Below are 15,057 nucleotides of genomic sequence, written 5' to 3' on the forward strand. Positions count from 1 at the left end.
GAGGAGAACCCACTTTTCCGGCCCTATGAGCACGTGACGAGGAGAGTCCGCCTCCCTATTGGCTCTTCTGAGATCACGTGACTTGCAATGATCCTTTTCACAGGCCCCTGGGTATCACGTGATAAACAGGTCTTCACTCTGATTGGTTGTCTTCGGAGGCTGGCCCCTCTGCTCTATCCCTCCGATTGGCCAACCGGAAAAGGAGAAGCATGACGACACGGCCTCTCTCCCTCCCATTGGCCGGAGCCTGTCACATGGGCGGGGCGGTGGGAGCAAGTTGGCTGCGGGCTCAGGTGAGCGAGAGGGGAAGGGGAGGCCGCTGATTGGCCCGAGTGTGTCACGTGTGTGGCTGGAGGGTCTAGGGGCAGCCTAGGGAGCGGAGGGACCGGACGGAGACTGGTGGGGGAGGGGCCGGGGAGCCGCGGGGGGTCCCCCCCGGGCCCCCCCCCGGGCTGTGAGAAGGCGGGTGGGGGAGGGGCTGTGGCGGGAGCCCGGGAGGGGGAGGGGGAGGTCTCCCCGGGGGAGGGTGGGACGCAGGGGGGGGGGGTAGCCCGGGGGGGAGGGGCAGGTCTCCCCGGGGGGAACCTGGGGGGGAGGGGCAGGTCTCCCCGGGGGAGGGTGGGACGCGGGGACAGGCCGGGGGAGGGGCAGGCCTTCCCGGGGGGGCGGGGGGGAGCCCGGGGGGGAGGGGCAGGTCTCTCCGGGGGGGGGCGGGGGGGAACCCGGGAGGGGAGGGGCAGGTATCCCCGGGGGAGGGGGGGCAGGTCTCTCCGGGAGGCCGGGGGGGGGCCAGCCCCGGATCCCCCCCACTGACGCTTCCCCTCCCCCCAGGTTGGGCCGCTCCAGATGCCGCTGCCGGTGGCGCTCCAGTCCCGCCTGGCCAAGAGAGGCCTCCTCAAGCACGTGGAGCCCGGTGCGTGCGAGACACCCGCGCGCTGGGGGGCGCCGTGGGGCCGGGAGCTGGGGCCGGGGGGGCTCTCCCTGGCAGGCAGGGCCCGGCGCTAAGGGGCTCCGTGGGGCCGGGAGCGGGGCCGGGGGGGCTCTCCCTGGCAGGCAGGGCCCGGCGCTAAGGGGCTCCGTGGGGCCGGGAGCGGGGCCAGGGGGGGCTCTCCCTGGCAGGCAGGGCCCGCCGCTAAGGGGCTCCGTGGGGCAGGGAGCGGGGTGGGGGGGGGGGTGCCGTGGGGCCTGCGGCTGGGGGAGCTCTCCCTGGCAGGCAGGGCCCAGCGCTAAGGGGCTCCGTGGGGTGGGGGGGTGGGGGGGGCCGTGGGGCCGGGCGCTGGGGCTGGGGGAGCTCTCCCTGGCAGGCAGGGCCCGGCGCTAAGGGGCTCCGTGGGGCCGGGAGCGGGGCGGGGGGGGTGCCGTGGGGCCTGGGGCTGGGGGAGCTCTCCCTGGCAGGCAGGGCCCGGCGCTAAGGGGCTCCGTGGGGCAGGGAGTGGGGCTGGGGGGGGTGCCATGGGGCCAGGCGCTGGGGCAGCTCTCCCTGGCAGGCAGGGCCCGGCGCTAAGGGGCGCCATGGGGTAGGGTTCCGCGGAGGGGGTTCTCTGACCCACACTGTCCTTAGAGCCCGAGGAGGAGGTCATCGCGGAGGATTACGATGACGACCACGTGGATTACGAAGCCACCAGAATCGAGAACTTGCCACCCAACTGGTATAAAGTGTTCGACCCCATCTGGTAAGGTTGATCATCCCTGGGCGGCGTTATGTGCGGCTGTTCCCCAGCTGTCCTGCCCCAGAGGTGGCTGCATCTCAGCGTGCATGCTATAACAGCAGGTGAATCTACTCTGTCTCCCCCTGCCCTCCAGCGGTCTTCCCTATTACTGGAACATGGAGAACGACCTGGTCTCCTGGCTCTCTCCCAACGACCCCAGCTCCATCATCACCAAAGCAGCTAAGAAGTTGAAAAACAGCCTAGGTAATGGGAGGGGAGTGGGGTTAGTGGGGGGGAGGGGGCTGGGATTCAGAACTCCTGGGCTTCTGTCCCCAGCTCTGGGCAGGGCATGGGGTCCAGGGGCTTAGACTGGGGCAGGGCGGAGGGGCCCGGACGCTGGGGTTCCGTCAGGAGCTGTGTGTGTGTCTCCCCCAGAGGCTGACGAGAAGCCCGAGCGCCCCTACGAGAAGCCCGAGCGCCCCTACGAGAAGCCCGAGCGCGAGGAGGTGAAGGAGCGGCGTTACCATCGCCGGGAGGAGCTGGCGCCATATCCCAAAACCAAGAAAAGTGCGTGCGTGGGGGGGGGGGCGAGGGATGCAGCTGGATCCCTGCCAGCGTGGGGGGACAGGGGGAAAGGAGGATGAAGGATGGGGGTGCCACAACATCCTGGAGACGGTGGGGCTGAGCCCGGGGTGGGGAGCAGAGACATGGGGGGCAAAGAGGGATGAGTGAGGAGGGGAAGGGGGTGAATTAGTTCCTGGGGGGATGGGGTTGTATCTGGACTTGGGGGGCGGGGCTTTGGGGGAGCACTCAACTTAGCAGGATCTCTCCCTCCCCAGGCAGCCGCAAGGACGAGGAGCTAGACCCCATGGACCCCAGCGCCTACTCGGACGCCCCACGGTGAGATCTTGCTGCCCCTTCCCCCCGGGGGGTATGGTGGGAGGGGGGCTGTAGTCCCACAGTGTGGCTTGGGGGGGTGTTGGAGAGGGAGTAGCAGGTGGGGGAGGGGCCAAGGGAGGGGGTTACAGAGGGGAAGGAGTTTGGGGGAGGGGCCTATTATGGTGGGGTGGGCTGTGGGGGAGGAGCTGAGAGGGGGACTGACTAAGGGGAGGAGTCTATTGCAGTGGGCGGGGCCTACCTGGAGGCTGTTTTACTGACCTGCGCACACCCCCCCCCGCAGGGGCACGTGGTCGACGGGGCTGCCGAAGCGCAATGAGGCGAAGACGGGGGCCGACACGACCGCGGCCGGGCCCCTGTTCCAGCAGCGCCCGTACCCCAGCCCGGGCGCCGTGCTGCGGGCCAATGCCGAGGCCTCCCGCGCCAAGCAACAGGACTGACCCCCCCGCCCCCTTTGTAATAAACCTGCAGAGATGCAGCTGGACCGACCGCAGTGTGTGCCCGGCCTGCAGGGGGTGCTCTCCCCGGCTGGTTCTCCGTTCCCTGCCACTTCTGCTCTCCTCTCCCCGGCGAGCTGCCGTACTTCCGCCCCCCAGCAGGGGCGATGGGTGGCCCCTGCCAGAGAAACCAGGTGTCCGGGGGGCAGAGAGAGGGTTTTTCCAAGCCTGCTGCATGGGGTGGTGTGTGGAGCGGGAGGGAAAGATTGGCAAAGCCATGGGGGGGTTGGGGACCTCCCGGTGATGTGCCTTCTGCTCTGCATTGGGGGGGAAGCATGGTTGAGGGCTGGTAGCCCCCCCAAACAGAACTGGAACCCCCCCTTTCCCCTGCCTCGATTTCCCGCTCCGCAACCTGAAACTCTCCCACCCCCTGAATTTCTAGTGAGGGTCACACAAAATGTATTTCCCTGGGTCCTCGAGCCAGAGCTGGGAGAGAACCCAGGAGTCCTGGCTCCCAGCCCCCGCTGCTCTAACCACCAGATCCCCATTCTCCTCCCACAGCTGGGGAGAGAACCCAGGAGTCCTGCAGCCCCACAGATGACAGGACACACGTGACTTAGTGTCAAAATCCATGATGGATAATAAATAGAAAAGGCCACAAGGGGAGTGATAAAAACTGGGGGTTCCACACGGCTGCCCCAGGGGACATTAATACTGAGCGACTCATGCCGGGGCGTTCCCCCCCCCCCCCCCAAGCACTGGGGGACTTGAGCGAGGGGGACTGGCCACGCTGTGAGGGGGCGCATCCCCTTCTGGGACCTAGGAATGGCTGTCTGCCTTTTATGCAAGGGTAAACTGAGGCAGGGTGAAGCAGGAAGTGGCAGTGAGGTGGAACTCCCAGCCCCCCCAGCTCTAACCCATCAGACCCCACTCCCCTCCCAGAGCCGGGGAGAGAACCCAGGAGTCCTGGCGCCCAGCCCTACCCTTCCACTGCATCTCTTCTTTCTGAAAGATGCTGGCGCGATCCCAGGCTGCCTCACCCGGCACCGAGATGCAGCCACCTCTGGGGCAGGGCAGAGGAGCCCCCTCGCCGAAGACGGGGCTGGATGTTCGGAGACGAGGTGACCATCACGCCCCGCAGTCACTGCCTCACTCAGGATCCCTTCTCCTTACACGCCAGCCTGCAAGAGAGAAAAAGGGATGGTTGGACTCGGGGAGCTGGAGCCCAGAGAGAGGGTAGACGCCCTGCGCCTGGCTCCCAGCCCTCCCCCACCACTCTAACCACTAGACCCCATTGCCCTCCCAGAGCTGGGGAGAGAACCCAGGAGTCCTGGCTCCCAGCCTCCCCCACCCCAGTAGTTGATGCGGCGCCCTGGAGTGCCCCAGCTCCCCCCACACCCTATGACTGCCCCCTCCCCCAGCAGTAGGGACTCAGGGCTATTAAGAAACTACCCCCCAGCACCCCACTTTCATAGCTAGTAGCGAAGAGTACAAGAGAGACAGTGGGGCTCTGTGCCCCATTCCCCCCCTCCCCCTGGGGCCAGATGGAAGGTGGCCCTCCCTAGAGGGGCAGGCCCCCATGTCCATTTCCCATCCCCCCCACATAGCCAGCCAGCCAGCCAGCCAGTCCCTCCCTGGGGCTCTGGCCTCCTGGCCCATCTCTGGGAGCTGCTGGGAAAGGCCGTTCTGTGCCTCAGTTTCCCCACTGCTGCCAACGTGACCTTTGTTTCAACTGGAAGCTGTTGGCGGTAGGGAATGTCTCTCCCTCTGGGTCTGGGCAGCGCCTGGCCCAATGAGGGGCTGAGATCTCAGCTGGGGGAGGGGGCGGCATCAGTGCAGCCCCTGCCCCAATGGTGAGGGGGGCAGCTCTGATCACTGTCTGTGGAGGTCTAGGCAGGGCCCTTCCCATGGAGACTTCCCAATCTCCGGGGAGGCCCCGGCGGGAGATAATACCACTACTGAACATGGCTCTGTGCTGGGGTGGGGGGGTTGACTGGCTGGGGGGCAGTGTTGTGGTCACCCCCGCCCCACACTTGGCACCCAGCCCTGGGAGGAGAAGTGGGGGGGATCTCAGCTGTGGGGGCCGGGTATTTCCCTGCCTGGGGGAAGCTGCTGTAGCAGGACTGGGCTGAGACCTGGCAAACTTCCCGCAGGAGCAGAGCCAGCGTCCCCCAGAGGGGACAGGCCCCGGACCCCATTCCCTGACTCAGCCAGTCCCTGCCCTGGGGCAGATGGGAGCCGGCACCCCCTAGAGGGGACAGGCCCCGTGCTCCATTCCCTGACTCAGCCAGTCCCTGCCCTGGGGCAGATGGGAGCCGGCACCCCCTAGAGGGGACAGGCCCTGTGCTCCATTCCCTGACTCAGCCAGTCCCTGCCCTGGGGCAGATGGGAGCCGGCACCCCCTAGAGGGGACAGGCCCCGTGCTCCATTCCCTGACTCAGCCAGTCCCTGCCCTGGGGCAGACGGGAGCCGGCACCCCCTAGAGGGGACAGGCCCCGTGCTCCATTCCCTGACCCCCTCACCTGGCTGGCGCCCCCTGGAGGTGCCCATGCCCCATTCCCTGCCCCCCTGAACTGCCCCTGCAGCTAGGTGGGATCCGGCACCCCCTAGAGGGGACATGCGCCATTCTCCAGCTGTTAGTAGGGTTAGAGGTCTGCACTAACACGAATCCTAGGACTCCCCCCCAACACACATACACATCCCCCCCCATGTCAATCACCGAGCACGGCAGCTAAATAAATACAGTCTCTTTATTCCGCGCGGCAGCTCTGCACAGACAGGACAGCGGCCGGCAGGGTTACAGGCGTTTAAAAAAACCACCCACCCACCCACCCGTACAAAACGTGTCACCCGGAATCTATGTTCAGTGTTAGTGCCCCAGCAGGAGTGCCCCCCCCAGAAAAATGCAGCCAGCTGGCCCCTTGGCAAAGCAGCACTCCCCCTGGCTTTGGGGGAGGGAGGGAAACTGAGGCAGACAGAGGGATGGAGCTGAGAATTGAACCCAGGAGTCCTGGCTCCCAGCTCCCCCCTGCTCTAACCCACTAGACCCCACTCCCATCCCAGAGCAGGGGATAGAACCCAGGAGTCCTGGCTCCCAGCCCCACCCCTCAACAGCAGCATAGGTTAGAGTGACACTTAAAGTGTATCTCATCGTCTCAGGTATGGGCCAGCCCCCAACGTGTCCATCGCCATTGCTCCATAGAGTCACTGGGGCCAGCCCCCCAGCTGGTGGGAAGGGGTTTGCAGTGGAGTCCCGCGGATGATGCACATTCACACCGGCTGCTCCCCGCTGTGTGGTACCAACAGCGGCCTCTGTTCCCACTGCCAGCGGGATGTGCCTGCCCAGGGACGCCGCCTCCCGACAGGGAAATATTGATTAGTAATTAATGGCAGGTCGCAGCCGTTTGCTCCCACCCAGCCGAGCCCCAAAGAGCTACAGAAACATGGAGCCAGGGCAGGTCAGCGTCCTGGAACACCCAGGGGAAACTGAGGTACAGAGCTGGAGGAGGGACTCAGCTGAAATTTACAGACAGCGAGTCCTGACTCCCAGCCTCCCGGCTCTAACCACTAGACCCCACTCCACTCCTAAAGCCAGGAATAGAACCCAGGAGTCCTGGCTCCCATTCCCTCCCCCATGATTTAACATGTTGGGGGGCTGGGCTTGAGAGTACTCAGCAAAAGGGGGTGCTGTGGGGAATCCAGGGGGCAGCACTCCCACGCTGCCCGGGTGAACCATCACCCTTTGGAATGGTGGCGAGTCCTTCCTCCACGTGTCAGCTTGGTACGGCCGAGCCATTCCTGGGGGTTCCCTCCCGCCCCCCGTCTTGATGCTCCGTCCATCGGGGCTGCTTCAGGATCGTACAAAAATAATTCTCTGGCTCAATCCATTTGCCGACCCTCCGCGGCTTGGGGGGGGACGAGAATCAGGGTCTCTCCCCCCTGTAGTGTGCACCTAAATGCCTCTCCTGGGCCGAAGGGGGGGTGTCAGTCATCCTGACCCAGGAGAGGGGAACAGGGTCTGAGCTGGAGCAGGGTGGAGGACAGACATGGGGCGGGGCTAGGAAAGTGACTGGCTTGGGGGGAGACAAGGTTATATGGGGGAGCAGCAGTGGAATGATTGGACGGGGGTGGAAAAGGGGGACATGCTTCTCCCCAAAGACCTATCAAGTGAGAGAGACTTGGGGGGGAAGCCAAGGTAGAAGGAGGGGCAGAGAGATGTGGGGGATTAAGGGCAGGTGCGGGGCAGGGAGAGGCTATGGAGGGGGCTCAGGGAGATGGAGGGGCTCACAGCCCAGAGAAGGGGTGCAGGAGAGACCCCCCCCAACCCGCCCCCTTGCAGACCTCACTCGACCAGCACTGACTTGGGCGGGTAGCCCGGCTCGCTGTGCTCCTTGCCAAGGGGCAGCGGGGTGGTGGGCTCCTTGCGGGGGCCCAGGGGCGGCCCGGCCTTGGGCAGACTGTACATGTAGACGGCCCCGATGACCAGCCCCGCCCCCAGGACGAAGGGCGTGTGCAGGCGGAAGCCGAAGAGGTGCATGGAGGCCACGGTGGAGGCCACAATGGAGAGCGAGGTGGCGAAGCCCTTGAGGATGTTGTCCGCATACTTCACCACCACGGCCACCAGGAGGCCGCCGAAGGCCTGGTTGAGGATCACGCCCCACACCACTGGGCTGTAGCCATGGAAGAAGCCTTGGGCGGCCACGGCTGCCCCCTCGGCCCACCACATGCCCAGCAGCCCCAGCAGGGTCCCGAAGATGCCCAGCTGCACATTGCGCAGCCAGACGGAGGCTGAGCTGCCCTTCAAGATCTTCTCGAAGTAGACGCCGGCGAAGCCCGAGGAGAGGCAGGAGACCACCACGGCGACCAGCCCAACCACGTAGCTCTGGCGGGCTGTGCCCGGGGAGCTCTGCCCGCCCGCCTGGCCCTGCTCCACCTGGACGATGGCCACGCCGGAGAAGAGCAGGAGCAGCGACAGCCACTGCAGGCGTGACAGGCTCTTGCGGAGCATCAGGACCGAGAAGATGGCCGTGGTCAGGATCTTCAGCTGGTAGGTGACCTGCAGGATGGCGGGCAGGCAGGTCAGAACGGCGGGGGGCCAGGCTGGCATCCCCTCCTGACTGCCTGCCAACCCACAGATCCTCCCCCAGTCCCACATAGGACCCACCACCCGGTATCCCCCGGTCACACCGACGGACCCATCAAGCCCGGCGTCAGGGCTGGGGTCCCACCTGGAAGGTGGCTGCCGGCAGGTTGGAGATGGCAACGTACTGGAGGTTGTTCTGCAGCGTGTAGATCAGCGAGGGCACCGCCAGCTTCAGCGTATCCACGTACTGCAGCACCACGGCGTCATACAGGAACAGGGCGAACTGCTTCATGTTGCCTGCGGGCAGAGCGCGCGCCGGGGACGGCTCACCAGTCTGCCTGGCGCAGCACGGCGCCCCCGCCAGCCCAGACTGCCGGGGAGAGCGCCCCCTCCCCAGCCTCCTGCCCACTCCCCACAGCCCGGCCCGGCCTGCCAGGGGAGAGCACCCCCTCCCCAGCCTCCTGCCCACTCCCCACAGCCCGGCCCAGCCTGCCAGGGGAGAGCGCCCCCTACCCAGCCTCCTGCCCATTCCGCACAGCCCGGCCCGGCCTGCCAGGGGAGAGCGCCCCCTACCCAGCCTCTGTCCTACAGTGCCCGGCCCGGACTGCCATGGGAGAGTACCCCCTACCCAGCCCTCCGCCCACTCCCCACAGCCCGGCCCAGCCTGCCAGGGGAGAGCGCCCCCTCCCCAGCCTCCTGCCCACTCCGCACAGCCCGGCCCGGCCAGCCAGGGGAGAGCACCCCTTACCCAGCCTCTGTCCTACAGCGCCCGGCCCGGCCTGCCAGGGGAGAGCACCCCATACCCAGCCTCTGTCCTACAGCGCCCGGCCCGGCCTGCCAGGGGAGAGCACCCCATACCCAGCCTCTGTCCTACAGCGCCCGGCCCGGCCCGGCCTGCCATGGGAGAGCACCCCATACCCAGCCCCCTGCCCTACAGCGCCCGGCCCGGCCTGCCATGGGAGAGCACCCCCTCCCCAGCCTCTGTCCTACAGCGCCCGGCCCGGCCTGCCAGGGGAGAGCACCCCATACCCAGCCTCTGTCCTACAGCGCCCGGCCCGGCCTGCCAGGGGAGAGCACCCCCTACCCAGCCTCTGTCCTACAGCGCCCGGCCCGGCCTGCCATGGGAGAGCACCCCCTACCCAGCCTCTGTCCTACAGCGCCCGGCCCGGCCTGCCAGGGGAGAGCACCCCATACCCAGCCTCTGTCCTACAGCGCCCGGCCCGGCCTGCCAGGGGAGAGCACCCCCTACCCAGCCTCTGTCCTACAGCGCCCGGCCCGGCCTGCCATGGGAGAGCACCCCATACCCAGCCTCTGTCCTACAGCGCCCGGCCCGGCCTGCCAGGGGAGAGCACCCCATACCCAGCCTCTGTCCTACAGCGCCCGGCCCGGCCCGGCCTGCCATGGGAGAGCACCCCATACCCAGCCTCTGTCCTACAGCGCCCGGCCCGGCCTGCCAGGGGAGAGCACCCCTTACCCAGCCTCTGTCCTACAGCGCCCGGCCCGGCCTGCCATGGGAGAGCACCCCATACCCAGCCTCTGTCCTACAGCGCCCGGCCCGGCCTGCCAGGGGAGAGCACCCCATACCCAGCCTCTGTCCTACAGCGCCCGGCCCGGCCTGCCATGGGAGAGCACCCCTTACCCAGCCTCTGTCCTACAGCGCCCGGCCCGGCCTGCCATGGGAGAGCACCCCCTACCCAGCCTCTGTCCTACAGCGCCCGGCCCGGCCTGCCATGGGAGAGCACCCCATACCCAGCCTCTGTCCTACAGCGCCCGGCCCGGCCTGCCATGGGAGAGCACCCCATACCCAGCCTCTGTCCTACAGCGCCCGGCCCGGCCTGCCATGGGAGAGCACCCCATACCCAGCCTCTGTCCTACAGCGCCCGGCCCGGCCCGGCCTGCCATGGGAGAGCACCCCCTACCCAGCCTCTGTCCTACAGCGCCCAGCCCGGCCTGCCATGGGAGAGTACCCCATACCCAGCCTCTGTCCTACAGCGCCCGGCCCGGCCTGCCATGGGAGAGCACCCCATACCCAGCCTCTGTCCTACAGCGCCCGGCCCGGCCTGCCAGGGGAGAGCACCCCATACCCAGCCTCTGTCCTACAGCGCCCGGCCCGGCCTGCCATGGGAGAGCACCCCATACCCAGCCTCTGTCCTACAGCGCCCGGCCCGGCCTGCCAGGGGAGAGCACCCCTTACCCAGCCTCTGTCCTACAGCGCCCGGCCCGGCCTGCCATGGGAGAGCACCCCCTACCCAGCCTCTGTCCTACAGCGCCCGGCCCGGCCTGCCATGGGAGAGCACCCCCTACCCAGCCCCCTGCCCTACAGCACCCCCCAGTGCCCAGCCCGGCCTGCCAGGGGAGAGCGCCCCCTACCCAGCCTCTGTCCTACAGCGCCCGGCCCGGCCTGCCATGGGAGAGCACCCCATACCCAGCCCCCTGCCCTACAGCACCCCCCAGTGCCCAGCCCGGCCTGCCAGGGGAGAGCGCCCCCGACCCAGCCCCCTGCCCACTCCCCACAGCCCACTCCCCGCTACCTCGTTTCTGGAGGAAGATGAGCAGCAGGCAGGTGGCTCCCTTGAGGAGCTCAGCCATGACCACGGCCGTGGTGGCGAAGAAGCGCTCCCCGGGCAGCGTTCGCACATAGCGGATGCTCAGGATGAGCGAGGCGTTCTGGACCACCAGCACCGCCAGGCTGATGTACTTCAACCGATGGTTCCCTGCCGGGACGGGGACGGGTCAGACCCAGAGCAGCCAGCCTGGCATCCCCCTCTCCCCATCAGACCCCCCATGGCCTTTCACACACACCCCTTCCCTGCAACGCTGCACCCAGCCAATCCCCCAATGCCAAAATCCCACGCCCGCCCCCCCCCGCACACTGATCCACTGCACATGTAGAAGGCAGACTTCCCCCTCCTGGCTCCACCACACACGGGACACATTCAGGGGGCTCGCGGCCCTGAGATGCAGCCACCTCTGGGGCGGGACAGATGGGAAACAGCCACACACAACGTGCATGGGGATGGCTCGCGGCGCTGAGATGCAGCCACCTCTGGGACAGGGAAGCTGGGGAACAGCCGCACATAACGCTGCACAGGGATGGCTCGCCCTCTCCCCCAGGTGGTTCAACACTTATTTTCAGCCTCAATCACTGCCTGGCCAGTTTGTCCCCATTTCTTCTCGTGCCAGGGTTGTCGCTTAGCGTCAGTAGTTCTTCCCCTAGTGCTTCAACCCCCAGCCCCGTCAGCCTGCGTTTTCGGCTCAGCTAGGCCAACTAGGCCCATGGCGAGATCGGTTCACTCTCCCCTGATCAGCCTTCCTCTGCCCACTTTTTTCCCTTGGACGCGGGCTGCCCAGAATAGAACACAGGAGTCCGGAGGAGGCCCTCGTCGTTCATATGTCCCGATCTTGGCTGGAGACACCCCGGGGCCTTTTTCCCCAGCTCCAGCAACCCGATGCACCCAGGTCTTTCTCCTCCTGTTTACAGCCAATGAGCTCCCCGCTCAGCCGCCAGAGACGTTACAATGAAACGAAAAACCTCAGCTCTGCGACGGGGCTTTCTACCCTGTGTCTGTACAGCCCCTAACACCATGGAAATCTGCATGGCGACCCAACCATAATTGAAATAATCAACGCCTAGCGCAGTGGAAGTTTGATTGTAGACCCTACCATAATAGAAACTGTCAACAACCACCAAAGATTTTCGCCCATTGGGGAGAGGACCAAGTAGCTCTTGGGAGCTGGGAAACAAGGATTTCTCTGGTCGGAGGCAGGACACCGGGTAGGTGGGCCCACAATCCGATCTAAATGTTGCCTCCCGGCGTGATCGATTGCAGCTAATTTCAACTCATGAGCCGTGGATGAAAGACCGGCACCCAGACTGGCAGCACTTCAGGTGCCCGGGGGGTATTTTGGCATCAGCTGAAGGGAACCAGATGCAGCTAAGCGACTGGCTTCCTGCTGCACCCGGCTAAGCAAACACACACCTGTCCGGAGTCAAACCAGGAAACATGAGAAAAGGGTGGGGAATTTCCGTCCCTTGACTGCATTCCAATCCAAGGAATGGTCAGGCTGGCCCAGGGCTACCATAAGAGGGAAATCCGGCCAGCTATGCTGGGAATGGCTCACACAGCACAGAGACGCAGCTGCCTCTGGGGAGGAGCAGCTGGGGAACAGCTACACATAACAGTGCACAACAATTGAGGAAAGGATACATAAGGGGGATCTGTCATCCAACAGAATCGCAGATCAGCCCTGGGGCCAGCGCTGGCTGCCGGGGGAGAGAGGCCCCTGCCGAGCTCCCCGCCCTGCAGCACAGCGCCCCCGGCAGCTTCTTAAAAGTTTTCTATCCTACCAAAATACACCTTCTGACTCTGCTGCTCCTTCCCAAGGCCCTTGGATCCCGCCTCCGAGTGGGGAGAAGAGCAGGAAATCCCACTCCCCACCCCGTCTTTCTCTGCAGGGAGTCTCCCCTTTGTACAACCCGCCCCGTTCATCATGGGGGCCAGAGCTCCCCCTTGTACACCAGACACCCCCCTATGTGTATGGCCAACCCCACACGCTCCCCCTTCAGCAGCAGCAATTCCCTGGTCTTCCCTACTCCACCCCCTGCCCCACTCCCAGACCCCACTACTCCCATGCTGTCCCGGTGTCTCAACCACCCCCCTTTGTAGTGTCTGCCCCTCCCAGGGCTCCCCCCCCCCCCGCCGCCTTCCCCTGCATCCACCCCTCCCCCTGCCAGCGTCTCCCCCTGCTCCCCCGCCCCGTTCCTCAGTGTGTCCCCCTCCCGGCAGTGTCTGTCCCTCCCCACATCATCTGCTCCCCCATCAACCCCCTGCCCCCGGCATCTCCCCACGGCAGCATGAGCCCTTTCCCCACAAACTCCCCCCCACCCCGCAAGGCCAGGGACCCCCCCAGGTATCTACCCTTCCCCCCACCCACACCGGTGTCTGCCCCCCCATCACCAGGAGTGACCCATCCCCTCTGCGCTGCCCACTGCCCCCCCCGGCACCCCCCGCCTTCCCATGTCCACTTCCCTGCCAGTCCTGAGCCCCCCATTGGCATCAGCTCCCCCCTGGAGCCCCTTCCCCCCCGGAGTCCCCCGCACCAGCCCCCCCGGCCCCCAGAGCCCCCCCCGGAACCGAGCCCCCCCCAGAACCTGCCCCCAGAGCCCCCCCCCCCCCGGAGCCTGCCCCACCAGCCCCCAGAGCCCCCCCCTCCGGAGCCTGCCCCCCCCGACCCCCAGATCCCGCCCCACCATCCCCCCCCCGGCGCCTGCCCCCCCCCCGGCCCCCAGAGCCTGCCCCACCAGCCCCCCCGGCCCCCAGAGTCCCCCCCGGAGCCTGCCCCACCAGCCCCAAGAGCCCCCCCCGGAACCTGCCCCACCAGCCCCCCCGGCCCCCAGAGCCCCCCCCCGGAGCCTGCCCCACCAGCCCCCCCGGCCCAGGGTCTCACCCCCCGCTGCCGCCTGGTCCCCGCCGCTGCCAGCCCCCCCCGCCGCTGCCATGGTGGCAACTGCCCGGCAACCCCCGGACCCCGCCCCGCCGCCACTTCCGCATCTCCACTTCCGCTTCCGGCCCCACCGCGAGAGGCGGGCTAGAGCGGAGCGCGAGCGGGCGGACCATAGAGAGCAGGGGCGGGCTAGAGCGGAGCGCGAGCGGGCGGACCATAGAGAACTGGGGGGCGGGCTGGAGCGGAGCGCGAGCGGGCGGACCATAGAGAGTGGAGGGGGCGGGCTAGAGCGGAGCGCGAGCGGGCGGACCATAGAGAGCAGTGGCGGGCTAGAGCGGAGCGCGAGCGGGCGGACCATAGAGAGCAGGGGCGGGCTAGAGCGGAGCGCGAGCGGGCGAACCATAGAGAGTGGAGGGGGCGGGCTAGAGCGGAGCGCGAGTGGGCGGACCATAGAGAGCAGTGGCGGGCTAGAGTGGAGCGCGAGAAGGCGGACCATAGAGAGCAGGGGGGGCGGAGCGCGAGCGGGCGGACCATAGAGAGCAGGGGCGGGCTAGAGCGGAGCGCGAGGACTATAGAGTGCAAGGGGGCTGGCTAGAGCGGAGCCCCAGTGGGAGGACCATTGAGAGCAGGGGTGGCTAGTGGTTAGACCGGGGGGCAGGACTCCTGGGTTCTCTCCCCGGCGCTGGGAGGGGGGTGGGGGCAGGGTGGGAGCCCGGACTCCTGGGTTCCAGCCCCAGAGCACACACCCCTGGGGCAGCGACCCTCCCCCGGGCTCCCCTCCAGCCCCCCAGCGCCGTGGTGCGGTTTCGCCCACCCCACGGCTCGGGGGCGCCGGGGGGCCGGGATGCTTCTCAGGGGAGCCCATGGACGGGGTAATTGCCTCTGGGCACCGCAGGGTGCCGGAAGAGACCGGCCATGTCAGCTACAGGGCACAGGCCCCATGTCCCGCCCCCCGAGCCAGCCAGTCCCCGCCCTGGGGCCGGGTGGGAGCCGGCGCCCCCCAGAGGGGACAGGCCCCTGCCCCATTCCCCGCCCCCCTGAGCCAGCCAGTCCCCGCCCTGGGGCTGGGTGGGAGCCGGCGCCCCCTAGGGGGAACAGGCCCCTGCCCCATTCCCTGCCCACCTGAACCAGCCAGTCCCTGCCCTGGGGCCGGATGGGAGCCGGCGCCCCCTAGAGGGGACAGGCCCCTGCCCCATTCCCCGCCCCATTCCCCGCCTCCTTGAGCTTTGATGCCCCAGCCGGGAGTGGGAAGAGTGTGGCTGGGGCGGGGTATGAAACGCTGGCAGGTGTTGGGGCGCGGTTGTTGTCACAGCAGGTGTGCGCAGGGGAGGGCAGGTAAATACAGGGCTGACGTAGGGGATGCCTGGTAAGTGTGTGTGCGTCACTGCTGGATCCGGGAGCGCTGGCTGGAGCTACACCTTTAGTGTGGGTGCGGGGCTGGGAGCCGGGACGCCTGGGTTCTCTCCCTGGCTCTGAGAGGGGACTGGGGTCTGGTGGGTTAGAGCTGGGGCAGGGATGAGAGTCAGGACTCCTGGGTTCCCACCTC

At 67.2% G+C, this 15,057-nt stretch overlaps 2 protein-coding genes across 6 annotated transcripts; one reads left to right on the forward strand and one right to left on the reverse strand.

Moving 5' to 3' along the window:
* Positions 1-215: 215 nt before the first annotated feature.
* PQBP1 (polyglutamine binding protein 1) lies at positions 216-3,035 on the forward strand. Of its 2 annotated transcripts, none has more exons than XM_037888600.2 (7): positions 216-293; positions 832-913; positions 1,562-1,673; positions 1,804-1,913; positions 2,085-2,216; positions 2,489-2,549; positions 2,830-3,035. In XM_037888600.2, the coding sequence occupies exons 1-7, from the start codon at positions 255-257 to the stop codon at positions 2,984-2,986; spliced, it is 693 nt and encodes a 230-aa protein (XP_037744528.2). In that variant the 5' UTR covers positions 216-254; the 3' UTR covers positions 2,987-3,035. The 2 variants fall into 2 exon arrangements, with proteins under 2 accessions (XP_037744528.2, XP_037744529.1); XM_037888601.1 differs by lacking the exon at positions 216-293 and adding an exon at positions 305-399.
* On the reverse strand, positions 3,029-13,611 carry SLC35A2 (solute carrier family 35 member A2). 4 transcript variants are annotated; one of them, XR_005223703.2, is made up of 6 exons: positions 13,515-13,611; positions 10,598-10,780; positions 8,212-8,363; positions 7,345-8,039; positions 3,967-4,164; positions 3,029-3,161 (listed from the first exon to the last, which is right to left on the reverse strand). XR_005223703.2 is itself a non-coding variant. In XM_043534409.1 (6 exons), the coding sequence occupies exons 1-6, from the start codon at positions 12,557-12,559 to the stop codon at positions 4,137-4,139; spliced, it is 1,215 nt and encodes a 404-aa protein (XP_043390344.1). In that variant the 5' UTR covers positions 12,560-12,571; the 3' UTR covers positions 3,600-4,136. The 4 variants fall into 4 exon arrangements, 3 of the variants coding, with proteins under 3 accessions (XP_043390344.1, XP_037744526.1, XP_043390343.1); XM_043534409.1 differs by lacking the exons at positions 3,029-3,161; positions 13,515-13,611 and adding exons at positions 12,189-12,248; positions 12,463-12,571 and having other exon boundaries at positions 3,600-4,164; XM_037888598.2 differs by lacking the exon at positions 3,029-3,161 and having other exon boundaries at positions 3,600-4,164.
* Between the last annotated feature and the right edge of the window lie 1,446 nt (positions 13,612-15,057).

Source organism: Chelonia mydas, chromosome 23 (genome assembly GCF_015237465.2).
Source record: "Chelonia mydas isolate rCheMyd1 chromosome 23, rCheMyd1.pri.v2, whole genome shotgun sequence".
NCBI lineage: Eukaryota > Metazoa > Chordata > Testudines > Cheloniidae > Chelonia > Chelonia mydas.

Coding starts and splice junctions, on each gene's coding strand:
- PQBP1 (XM_037888600.2), top strand. CDS start 255: ATGGGCGGGGCGGTGGGAGCAAGTTGGCTGCGGGCTCAG. Junction 2,217..2,488: donor ATATCCCAAAACCAAGAAAA/GTGCGTGCGTGG, acceptor CTCCCTCCCCAG/GCAGCCGCAAGGACGAGGAG. Junction 2,550..2,829: donor GCCTACTCGGACGCCCCACG/GTGAGATCTTGC, acceptor CCCCCCCCGCAG/GGGCACGTGGTCGACGGGGC.
- SLC35A2 (XM_043534409.1), bottom strand. CDS start 12,559: ATGATGAACGGGGCGGGTTGTACAAAGGGGAGACTCCCTGCAGAGAAA. Junction 10,781..12,188: donor CAGCTGCGTCTCTGTGCTGT/GTGAGCCATTCC, acceptor CCGTCCCGGCAG/GGAACCATCGGTTGAAGTAC. Junction 4,165..7,344: donor GAGCCGGGCTACCCGCCCAA/GTCAGTGCTGGT, acceptor TCTCTCTTGCAG/GCTGGCGTGTAAGGAGAAGG.